Source organism: Trichomycterus rosablanca, chromosome 3 (genome assembly GCF_030014385.1).
Source record: "Trichomycterus rosablanca isolate fTriRos1 chromosome 3, fTriRos1.hap1, whole genome shotgun sequence".
In the NCBI taxonomy this organism is placed as follows: Eukaryota; Metazoa; Chordata; class Actinopteri; order Siluriformes; family Trichomycteridae; genus Trichomycterus; species Trichomycterus rosablanca.
The window spans coordinates 45,691,585-45,704,323 of record NC_085990.1 but is presented as its reverse complement, the minus strand read 5'-3'; the positions used below and the strand labels follow the sequence as shown (position 1 = coordinate 45,704,323).

Genomic DNA, 12,739 nt, shown 5'->3' with positions numbered 1-12,739 from the left:
ATTCGTGGAACTGACGCATTTGATTCCCACCATACGGAATCAGAATCAGAGTCGACACTTCAATTCCTGATATTGAACCGCTCCGCTATTCCCTATTTCAAGTGCACTATGTGTAGAACACTAGGTGTGTAATTTAGACTCGTTTGGGATACAGCCTTAGCTCGCCGCGTCCCAGGAAAATAACGTTGCTGTCATGTTGTTGGCGCAGGCGGACAGAGGGAGGGACGGAGGGACGGAGGGCGCCTGCTTTTGGACGCCATCCTCAAAAAAGGCGCACTTCTTTTGAAAGGAAGGGAAAAACGGATCGGAACGGAAGGCCCCGCATAGAATGCAGAAGTGAGGTAGTGTAGATGATTTTAGAATCGTTTATCTACTACTGCATGATTGCACATGCTTTAGAACTAGTTTATTAACATGAGCGCATTGTTTATGTCAGTGTGTGCGTGATGCATAACTGCGAATGTTTAATCCCATCCAGGTAAATTGTGCTTTTGTATTATTATATTTTAATAGATCTAGCATGCCAGTAAAAGTGATTATGTTACTTGTACATAGTCCAGAACGCAAGACTGCAGTTTTACTGTTACCTGCATTAATAAATACATAGATACATAGATGCTGTGAAGAGACAAGCGCTTCTATCCACCTTCCACTGACATCCACAGTCACTGGGCTTAATCTGAAACCATAACCTCATCTCACCTGAGTCAGATTCTTTATTATTATTATTGTTATTATAATTATAACAATAATAATTAAGTGACCCTCCATCCTGACTAGGATACACTGTCCACAAGGCAGAAACACATCCTGGCCAGGGTACCTATACTTTGCAAGACACACCTGCATTTTTGAAAGGTACAAGACTAAAGGCTGATCAGACTAATCTACTCCTTGTTAGAAGGTAAACCTCTGACCCAGTCTCAAGTGTCTTGTCAAGATTGTCCTAAACCTATCTTGCTTGCAAAAAATACAGCAAAACATGATGCTGCCACTACCATGCTTCATTATTTGATGGTCTTCTCTGTGTAATAAACAGTGATTTAAAGCCCAGCTCCTAAAGTTACCTACACTGACTAGGCATAACATTATGACCGGTGAAGTGAATAACACTGATTATCTCTTCATCACGGCACCTGTTAGTGGGTGGGATATATTAGGCAGCAAGTGCACATTTTATCCTCAAGGTTGATGTGTTAGAAACAGGAAAAATGAGCAAGTGTAAGGATTTAAGTGAGTTTGACAAGGGCCTAATTGTGATGGCTAGACGACTGGGTCAGAGCATCTCCAAAACTGCAGCTCTTGTGGGGTGTTCCCGGTCAGCAGTGGTCAGTATCTATCAAAAGTGGTCCAAGGAAGGAACCGTGGTAAATCGGCGACAGGGTCATGGGCGGCCAAGGCTCATTGATGCATGTGGGGAGCGAAGGCTGGCCCACATGCATCAATGTGGGCCAGCTCATTGATGCATCATCCAGCAGATGAGCTACTGATGAGCTACTGTAGCTCAAATTGCTAAAGAAGTTAATGCTGGTTCTGATAGAAAAGTGTCAGAACACACAATGTGTCGCAGTTGCAGGGCTGTTTTGGCAGTAAAAGGGGAACCAACACAATATTAGGAAGGTGGTCATAATGTTATGCCTGATCAGTGTATATTGCATAGTATATGTTGCATAATGAATTCTTTTTTTATTCAATACAATAATTCATGTATTGACTTACAAGTGTTTTTCATACATTCATTTTTTTACTTAACTTATTTGTCATATATGGAGCAAAAATGTTGATCCAAAGTTGTCAAGTACATTTTCATGAATACTCTGAAATGTTAGCAGGACTAAGCTGAGTTCTTCAGTAACAGGAAAATTGAACCATTTACAGCAGGAATCTCTGCAAGAGGATCCAGAAACATTTAGACCAGATTCAGGTCTAACTACACCCTAAAATCACTGAAAATGTTTAGTTTTTATTTAAACAGAGCAGCCAGGATACTGCAGGATCATGAAGAAGCCTGTGCCACCAAAAGGTAAAATGTGAGCATTGTGAGAAACTTACACCTGTAAAAGCTCCTGTGTAGGATATAATTAAAGTATAAACAGAATAGTTTTAAATATCATGGTTAGAATTAAGCTAATACAAATATCCTCACAGTAAATAGCAGAAGTGCACTAATCACTTACTGATCACTTATGTTTATGGGCAAATTTAGTTTCTTTTTAGCCCAATGCATCCCAATTGCATTATGTTTCCTCTCTACCGATGCTGATCTCCACCCTGATTGAGGAGAGTGAGACTGACACACGCCCCCTCTGACACCTGTGCAGTAGCCGATTGCATCTTTGCCACCTGCACGATGCGAGTTCATATGCGGATCAGCTTTGTGTACGGAGAGACACACCCTGAACCCATTATCCCTCGACTCTGTGCAGGCACCATCAATCAGCCAGCGGATGTCGTAATTGCATCAGTTATGAGGTCCCGTCCAGCTCCCACCCCGTATGAACGACAGCCAATCGTTGTTCATGTAGGCGCCAAGCCTGACGGAAGGCAGAGCTGAGTTTTGAACCGACGAGTTCGAAATGTCAGCTCTGGTGTGCTAGCGTGTTTTACTGCTGCGCCACCTTAGCGCCCCTTAGGATTCTTTAATAGAAGCTAAATAATGAGGAACTTTAGAACATTTTTTATTATTGTTTACCGGCTTTCATAAAATTTTACATAAGTTTACAATATCTTTATTATTATACAAAAACAAATTGATACTCTGCATGATCTGTGCATCTTTATTTTTACTAAGTGACTCATTTTACCAGGATAAATGATATATAATGTTAAATGTACCTGTATTTCTTCCATCAGCAATTGACTGGAAAGATGGTAGACGGATTACACATGCACGAAGTGGGCGACCCTCCCGGGTTCCATCACAGTATCAAGGTATATAAATGATCTCAGATTTACATTTGCTTCAAGCTTATTGTCTTCCTTATTGTTATTTCCTCTTAAGAATTTACACCAAGGAATTATTGTCACCTCCCATTTGATTTAGATCTGCTTTTTAAGATGTCAGATTATTCGTTTTAAACTTTATTACCTATGTCTTGGTTTGCAGAGCCTGCCAGACTTTCAGCTGAGTAGTACAGGATAGGAATCACTAAAGTAATTGTAGACTATTTAGCATTACTGTAACTGGACCACCAGTATCATGGATTACAGTATCATACTCAACTGCCATGCCATTAATGACCGGTTGGGGGTCATGAAGGCCTCATTGAGCATAATTGACTGCAGGTTGCAGTATTTTCTTCCCAGGGAGTTGCTGGCTTCTCCTGTAAAGGGGGTGAATTGCACCTCGCCATAGTATACAAAATGCTTAACCAAGGAAGAACAACACTGTGGCTGAAGAGCTATAGGCAAAAAAAAAAAACAACTTCACCAGCTGATGCAGCCCGTGCTCATCGGAATGTCACTTCCACACCCTGGAAAGAAGCTAAAAATGCTGACATTTGTGCCAGCATAAAATGAACCAAATTCAGCATCACAGTTTCAGAGAGAAAAAAACGTTGCCAACAGAAAAGCCAGAAAATCGGTGGGGAGAAAACCGTGATTATATAGACCTACCTCCACCTGGAGCAAATTAACACTCAATAAGGTGCAGAGACTGTCAGTTCAAGTAAGCAACACTATGGGTCATCAGCACCTTCATGCCTCCAACTGGCCAATAACAGCATAGCAGGTAGGCATTATACTGTAAATTAAATTGTTGCTATAATGAGGTTAAAAGTCAATGTTTTACTGTGTTTTCTAGGACACTTTAGTTGGGAGAAGTATTTAAAAGAGACAGGTGCTACAGCTGCTCCTGTTCACTGCTTTAAACAGGTGAGTGTTAATGTTATTTTTGTAAACACAGCATTATAACTTATGATTTATAGCACAAGTAAAGTATTCAAATGATTAATAAACTAATTACATTGTGTTTAATCGTCAGGTAAATGTTGTTGCAGAGTAACTGAAGTACTGAATGTTCTGTACCCTCTTTACAGAGCACTTCACCCCCTGTAAATGAGTTCAAAGCAGGAATGAAGCTGGAGGCGCAGGACCCCAGGAACACCACGTCCACATGCATCGCCACAGTGGTGGGACTGACCGGTTCACGTCTCCGCCTGCGCCTCGACGGAAGTGACAACAAGAACGACTTTTGGCGTCTGGTGGATTCGTCAGAGATCCAGCCTATTGGCAGCTGTGAGAAGAACGGAGGCATGCTGCAGCCGCCCCTGGGTAATGAGAACACCCACATTTTTATGCATTTCTTAAAAAGAGTTTGCTTTTTCAGGTTAGAAAACCAAAAAACTGATAACCACCAAGTGTAAACCCTATTTCTGGAAGAGTTGGGGCAATATGTAAAATGCAGTAAAAAAAATAAGAATCTGATTTTTTGTGATCTATTTAAATTCTCTTCATCCTTTATTTTACTGACAAAAGTACAAAGACACAGTCATGTATCAAATTCCACAAAAATTCCACTTGCAAATCTAAAACAGTTAGTGCCATCAGTTTCCAAATGATTAAAAAGTGTAATTAATCTGAAGGATGATGTAGCAGTGGTAAACGTGTTGGCTGCAGGTATGAAATTCTATATGTGTTTATATTTATACAATACAGTTTTCACTTGTAAGCGGCGCAATGGCTCGATGGGTAGCACTGTCGCCTCACAGCAAGAAGGTTTGATCCCCAGGCGGGGAGGTCCGGGTCCTTTCTGTGTGGAGTTTGTATGTTCTCCCCATGTCCGCGTGGGTTTCCTCCGGGAGCTCCGGTTTCCTCCCACAGTTCAAAAACATGTAGTCAGGTTAATTGGAGACACTGAATTGCCCTATAGGTGAATGGATGTGTGTACAGTATGTGTGTGTATGTGGGTCTGCCCTGCGATGGACTGGCACCCCGTCCAGGGTGTTACTGTGTGCCTTGTGCCCATCGCACCCCCCGCTACCCTAATTGGATAAGCGGTTAAGAAAGTAAGTGAGTGAGTTTTCACTTGTTGTTCAGTGCGAACTTTAAAAATCTGTTACCTGTTAAATCTATACTCAGATTGTTTTCATTTAAACAAATGATCCGTGTGGGTTATCTATTGGTACTGTTCAGAGTTCATTCCTGCCTTGTACACTGTGCTTGGTTTACTAAAATGTATTTGTATAGCACGTTTTACAACAGACATTGTTTCAGAGCAGCATTACAGAATCCAGGACTGAAAACCAAAGTACCCTCTTGAGCAACCCAAGGGCAACAGTGGCAAAACTTGTAGGAGGAGGCCTTGAAAGGAACCAGACTCAACAGGGACCTATATCCTTCTTGGGTGGCCTGGAGGATAATTTGAATGAATTAGAATTAAGCAAGCCATACATACACTGATCAGCCATAACATTAAAATCACCTCCTTGTTTCTACACTCACTGTCCATTTTATCAGCTCCACTTACCATATAGAAGCACTTTGTAGTTCTACAATTACTGACTGTCTATCTGTTTCTCTGTATGCTTTGTTAGCCGCCTTTCATGCTGTTCTTCAATGGTCAGGACCCCCACAGGACCACCACAGAGCAGGTATTATTTAGGTGGTGGATGATTCTCAGCACTGCAGTGACACTGACATAGTGGTGGTGTGTTAGTGTGTGTTGTGCTGGTATGAGTGGATAAGACACAGCAGAGCTGCTGGAGTTTTTAAATACCATGTCCACTCACTGTCCATTCTATTAGACACTCCTACCTAGTTGGTCCACCTTGTAGATGTGAAGTCAGAGACGATCGCTCATCTATTGCTGCTGTTTGAGTTGGTCATCTTCTAGACCTTCATCAGTGGTCACAGGATGCTGCATATGGGGCGCTGTTGGCTGGATATTTTTAGTTGGTGGACTATTCTCAGTTCAGCAGTGACAGTGAGGTGTTTAAAAACTCTAGCAGCGCTGCTGTGTCTTATCCACTCGTACCAGCACAACACACACTAACACACCACCACCATGTCAGTGTCACTGCAGTGCTGAGAATGATCCACTATCCAAATAATACCTGCTCTGTAGTGGTCCTGGGAGAGTCCTGACCACTGAAGAACAGTATGACAGGGGGCTAACACAGCATGCAGAGAAACAGATGGACTACAGTCAGTAATTGTAGAACTACAAAGTGCTTCTATATGGTAAGTGGAGCTGATAAAATGAACAATGTGTGTAGAAACAAGGAGGTGGTTTTAATGTTATGGCCGATTGGTGTATAAAATAAAGTAAATTTAACAGAAGTAATGAAAAGCATGGAGAGTTTGATTATGCTTTATCATCTTTCACTCTAGACTGTAGTAAAGTCTGGTGAGTTCTGAAATGAAGGACTTTACGGTTGTATCCAGTCTAAAATAATTCATAAGGTTAATGATCAGATGTTACTGTGGAAAGTTCTGGTATACCTGCTATACCATCCTCTAGATGTCACTACTGAACAGGACTGTAGACTGGGATTGTAAATTTGTGCTGTTCTTGCCTGGTGCGTTATATACATGGTATTTTACCACAATTAGGAGTACTGTAACATGTTATTACATTGTAAGTAATTATTAGTTGTGTTTAGTTAATAATATGTGTCAGTCAGTGTTTCTTCTTGATCGATGTGTGTATATGGGTTTCTAAGTGCAATGTTGTTCTGCAGGGTTCCGTCTGAACGCGTCGTCCTGGCCCATGTTCTTACTAAAAACACTCAATGGTGCTGAGATGGCACCCGCCCGAATCTTTCACAAGGTACCATTCTGGGATTCCAAACACACACACACACACATTTACCTGTCTGTCAAAGAACCATTTTCCCTCCAAAGTTTACTTAAACATAAAAACACAGGGTTTAGTATAGAAACTGTGTTAGTATTAGTCCGGCTAAGGCAGAAGGACATCATTCTGTGACCATACCGCTCATACCCCATTACCCCTCCAATCTGCATGGCATGTGTGCCTGTTATTTGCATTCCACCATAGGATAATAAAGAGTCTGCTTTGCTACACACATCCATTTTGTAGAATTAAATAACCAATCACAAAATAAAATTGCCCAACAAAGACGTCCAAAGTGAAATAACAAGAAGTGCTGCTGTGTTTTACCACCGGGATTGATATCATTGGAATAACAGGGAACAACGCACACATCGGACAGGATGCCAACCCATTGCGGGGCCTTGTCCACCCCCAGACATAACCAATGATGTCTGTATGTAGATGTCCTGCTGGCCTGGATCTCAAAGGTAGTGGTGCTAGTGTAATGTACTGCTGCACCACCCGAGCACAACAGTAGATATATTATACGTTAACACTACTGTATACATAAACTGTTAATGAGCTTCATACAAGTTCTAACAAGTTATTACTGGTTTACTTTAGCGTGGGTTTTCTAACAGCTTTCCTAACATTCCACCAGCAATATTGAGGGTGTTTTGTTTTGCATATGTTGCTTATATTGCATAGTATACACAGATCAGCCATAACATTAAAACCACCTCCTTGTTTCTACACTCGCTGTCCATTTGATCAGCTCCACTTACCACTTACTACTGACTGTAGTCCATCTACTTCTCTGCATGCTTTGTTAGCCCCCTTTCGTGCTGTTCTTCAATGGTCAGGACCCCCACAGGTCCACCACAGAGCAGGTATTATTTGGGTGGTGGATCATTCTCAGCACTGCAGTGACACTGACATGGTGGTGGTGTGTTAGTGTGTGTTGTGCTGGTATGAGTGGATAAGACACAGCAGCGCTGCTGGAGTTTTTAAACACCTCATTGTCACTGCTGGACTGAGAAAAGTCCACCAACCAAAAATATATCCAGCCAACCGCGCCCCGTAGGCAGCGTCCTGTGGCCACTGATGAAGGTCTAGAAGATGACCAACTCAAACAGCAGCAATAGATGAGCGATCGTCTCTGACTTTACATCTACAAGGTGGACCGACTAGGTAGGAGTGTCTAATAGAGTGGACAGTGAGTGGACACGGTATTTAAAAACTCCAGCAGCGCTGCTGTGTCTGATCCACTCATACCAGCACAACACACACTAACACACCACCACCATGTCAGTGTCACTGCAGTGCTGAGAATGATCCACCACCTAAATAATACCTGCTCTGTAGTGGTCCTGTGGGGGTCCTGACCATTGAAGAACAAGTGAGTGTAGAAACAAGGAGGTGGTTTTAATGTTATGGTTGATCAGTGTATATCGCATAATAAATTCTTTTTTTATAAAATACAATAATTTCTGTACAGACCTAGAAGCGTTATTTGTCATAAATAGATATAAAATGTTGATCAGTCAAATACAGAAGAAACAACAGCTGTAACAATGGTTAAATTTCACTTCAGAACAGCTGACATTAATAATAATAATTATTATAATATAATAGATGAAAACTATTCATCGTTTGATGCTTATTTTGTCTCTGTCTCTTTCCACCTTCTAGCAGGAACCACCCTCTCCAGAACAGAATTACTTCCTGGTTGGGATGAAACTGGAGGCGGTGGACAGGAAGAACCCGCACTTCATCTGTCCTGCCACAGTTGGGGCGCTGCGGGGAGGGGAGTTGCTGGTCACCTTCGATGGCTGGAGGGGAGCCTTCGATTATTACTGCCGCTACGACTCAAGAGACATCTTCCCTATCGGCTGGTGTGCTCTCACTGGGGACAACCTGCAGCCGCCCGGCACTAAAGGTCTTCATGTCTGTCTGTTTATATTTACATTTTCGGGAATTTAGCAGATGCTTATCCAAATCGAATTACAGTATACTGTCTAAGCAATTCAGTGTTAAGGGCCTTGCTTAAAGTTGCCCAACAGTGGCAACCTGGCAGTGGTAGGGTTTAAACCAGCACAACCAGCTTACTAGTCCAGTACCTTAATTGCTAGGCTACAACTGCCACTGTGTCGTTTCTGTGTGAACATACATAACCTGCTGAGGCTGAGGTTTTATATAGTGTTATTGTGTGACATCAAAATTCACCTTCACTGAGCTAAGAAGCCTAACCAAACCATCAGATTCAGCCCCACATCATCATTATTCTTGGACCAAACATTACAGCTGGCATCTGGTTTACCAGCAGTAGTGTTTTCCTGGCATCCACCAAACCATGATTCATCTATTATATTCTAAATAGTAAAAATTGCTTTATTACACAGTAAAAGGTGTTTTTACTGCTCCATTGTCCAGTAGTAATGTGATTTATACCACTTCAGCCAATGTTGGGCATTGCACTGATGATTTTGGGATTACCGTAGCCAGTTAGTCTTCTGCTGCTGGGGACCCCAATCGTGTCCAAGAGAGGGAATATTTTTTATTATATATATTTTTTTATATAATTTTTCCCACCTTTTCCCCCAATTTTCTCCCCTAATCTAGTCGTGTCCAATTACCCTGAATGCGTCCTCTATACTGATTCGACCCTTCACCGCTGACTGAGGACGCCTCTCAACTGACATACGCCCCCTGTACAGTCAGTACAGACTGCATTTTTCACCTGCACGAGTCGAGTTCATACACCGACGGGCACTGTGTATGGAGGGCCACACCCCCATCAGCTTTATTCCTCAGCCCTGTGCAGGCGCCATCAGTCAGCCAGCAGGGGTCGCAATTGCACCAGTTATGAGGACCTATGATTCGACTTTTTACCCCTAACCCTGAACAACAGCCAAGCGTTGTTCATGCAGCCGACCAGCCCAGTCGGAAGGCAGAGCTGAGATTCGATACGATGTATTCGAAACCCCAACTCTGGTGTGCTAGCGTACTTTACCGCTGCACCACCTGAGCGGCATGAGAGGGAATATTTGACTGACACAAAATCCCTCAAAATCCCTCCGACACGTGCGCAGTTCTCTGACCTCTTCTTATTCGCCCTTATTTTGATGGATTCGCACATGAGGCCAGTCTCACGCACAGAGAGTCACACGCTGATCTCCGCGTTCCTCCACTTGTGTACATGCTCCTCGGGCTACTAACCAGAGTCCTTACACAGTGTCAAAGACCCCACCCCCTATTTTAGTCTCTTTTTGAAGTCTCACCCAGCAGACTTCAGTGGCCAATTTTGTCTGCTGTAGGCACTGCCAATTGTGCCTGCTAGGGGGCGCCCAGTTGACTGGTAGCAGAGCTGAGATTTGAACTCACACATTTCAGGATCCCAGTGTTTGTATGCATTTTAAGATTTTGTGTGGCTGCTTGGCCATGCTTGGAAACCGAATCATTTTAGCTCTAAATAAACATTTTCGTGCCAGTGGTTCTTCCTGTAAAAGTGAGAGTTGTACTTTGAGCTTGTTTGGCCCATCACTGTTGCTTCTAAACATCTTTCTTGCTTTATTAATAACTGCCTGGAAAGTGGACCCAGGTAAGGTGGATTACCTGTAGGAAACTTGCATGGATGGAGAAAGAGTTTGCATTACTCCTCACAGACATTGGCTAAAGGTGAGGGGCAAACCCATGCCCAGCGGGCTCATTTTGGCATGTGTAGGGCCGTACTAAATTCACAGGAAAATTTGCTACATTTTATGGACCTCTTTTTTCAAAAATCACAGAATTGATGGATTTTTTTTATTATTATTTTTTAACGCATTTTCTCCCTTTTAGCGCGTCCAATTTCCGATTGCGTCATGCTTCCTCTCCACCAATGCCGATCCCTGCTCTGATTGAGGAGAACGAAGCTAACCCACGCCTCCTCCGACACGTGGGCAGCAGCCGTATGCATTTTGTCACCTACACTTTGAAGAGTGCAATGTGGATCAGCACTGTGTACGGAGAGACACACCCTAAGAGCACTCTTTTCCCGTCTCTGTGCAGGCGCCATCAATCAGCCAGCAGAGGTCGTAATTGCATTAGTTATGAGAGAGTTATCCGGCTTTTTTTTAATATCCCACCCATATCTGAACAACAGGCCAATCGTTGTTCATGTGGCTGCTCAGCCCATCCGGCAGGCTGAGCTTAGATTCGATATGATGTATTCGAGATCCCAGCTCTGGTGTTCAGCTGGGCCACCTGAGCGGCGATTTGATGGATTTTTAAAGAGCCACATTTCAGACAGTCATTAAATAACATTCATAAATTGAACGATAGAATAAATGGAAGCTACAATACACAGACCAGCTATCTTAACAGTTTAATGTAAACATAGAACATCCAGTGATGGTGTGAGGCTTCATGTTCTGTCTCAAAAACGACAATACTCATCTATGTTTTGACACACTCCTCTCTACATTCACAGAATTGGTTGTGAGGTTTCCAAACTTAGTTACCCGAGTCGTGTTTTTAGCTGCTTTACACTTATGATATCGACTAACCGATTGCTAACTGAATCGCTGTAGAATTGTAGGACCTCCTCATAGTGCAAATTAACCAGTAAATGTCAGGCACTTGAACGGTATGGGAGTGAAAAATGGTAATTCGCTAAACACAAACATTAAAGTTTGAATTTCACAGCAAATTGCATATTACAGGGGTAAAGGCCCATTTCATGATTCGTGACGTGATTTTTACGGGTTGTAAATTAGGTAGGGTCTTAGTCATGTGGCACCCCCTTTACAAGCTGCATCAATTTTAAATAGGCGGCACTGTGTCAGTTTTTGTGTTGGTTTAATGAATAACTCTGACTAGGGGTGTAACGATGCACCACAAGGCAGTTAATTACCGATTCAAAAATTCCACGATTCAAATACTTCGATTTGACATGTATAATGAATCGATATTCACTTTAAACAGCAGAGGGCACTGGCGCTATACACCTCACCTGGTTGACATCACTGGCGCTATACGCCTGGTTGCCAGATTTGGGGTGTTTCTGCCAAATTGGGCTTAATTCAAAATTGTTTTGCATAGTTTGTACCTACCTCAAAAATAAAAGGGCATTAATTATTTAGATAAATAAAAGATAAGTACAAATACAGTATTTTATTCTTTTTTTTAAATTTTCTTTATGCATTTTCTCTCCTTTTTCTCCCTTTTTAGCGTGTCCAATTGCCCGATTGCGTCATTCTTCCTCTACACCAATGCCGATCCTTCTCTGATTGAGGAGAACTAAGCTAACCCACGCCCCCTCCGACACGTGGGCAGCATGCTGTATGTATTTTATCACCTGCACTTTCACTTTGTACAGTGCAGCTCAGCGTTGTGTACGGAGAGGACACACCCTGAGAGCACTCTTTTCTCATCTCTGTGCAGGTGCCATCAATCAGCCAGCAGAGGTCGTAATTGCACCAGTCATGAGAGAGAGACCCCATCCGGCTTACTCCCGCCCATATCTGAACAACAGGCCAATCGTTGTTCATGTGGCCGCTCAGCCTTAGCCGGTAGGCAGAGCTGAGACTCGATACAATGTATTCGAAGTCCCAGCTCTAGTTCCAGCGTGTGTTTTTAGCGCTGCACCACCTGAGCGGCCTTCATTTTCTTTTTTAAGAGAAATAATAAAAGGAAACTTTGTCATAATTTGTCTCCAATTTCAGTTTAAAAAATGGGGAAAAAAATTATATCGTGAACCCAGTATTGTAAATTGCATCACATCGTGGGTAGAGTGTATCGTTACATCCCTAACTCTAAACCTTCTAATGTGTTTGAACTGTGGTATGAACGGTAAAGCCAAATCTCTTCTCAGCAGACAGTATGTATCTTCATATCGCTCAGCCGTATCCCTAGCCCTGGAGGTAATCACTCTGGTAAGAACTGAAAAAAGAACGTTTTGTTGTTTTTGTTTGCTCAGTCTTA

General features: G+C 42.5%; 1 protein-coding gene across 4 annotated transcripts in view; it reads left to right on the top strand.

Annotated features, from left to right (window-relative positions):
* Positions 1-231: 231 nt before the first annotated feature.
* LOC134309921 (polycomb protein SCMH1-like) overlaps positions 232-12,739 on the top strand; it is a 38,613-nt gene continuing 26,105 nt past the window's right edge. For 2 of the 4 annotated variants that reach the window (XM_062991373.1, XM_062991371.1), the window contains exons 1-7: positions 232-341; positions 1,976-2,023; positions 2,854-2,931; positions 3,803-3,873; positions 4,038-4,272; positions 6,681-6,769; positions 8,468-8,714. In XM_062991373.1, the coding sequence (XP_062847443.1) occupies positions 1,999-2,023; positions 2,854-2,931; positions 3,803-3,873; positions 4,038-4,272; positions 6,681-6,769; positions 8,468-8,714 (745 nt within the window). In that variant the 5' untranslated portion in view covers positions 232-341; positions 1,976-1,998. Of the gene's footprint in view, positions 342-412; positions 479-1,975; positions 2,024-2,853; positions 2,932-3,802; positions 3,874-4,037; positions 4,273-6,680; positions 6,770-8,467; positions 8,715-12,739 lie in introns of those variants that run through there. The other 2 variants (XM_062991374.1, XM_062991372.1) reach the window with 2 other exon arrangements.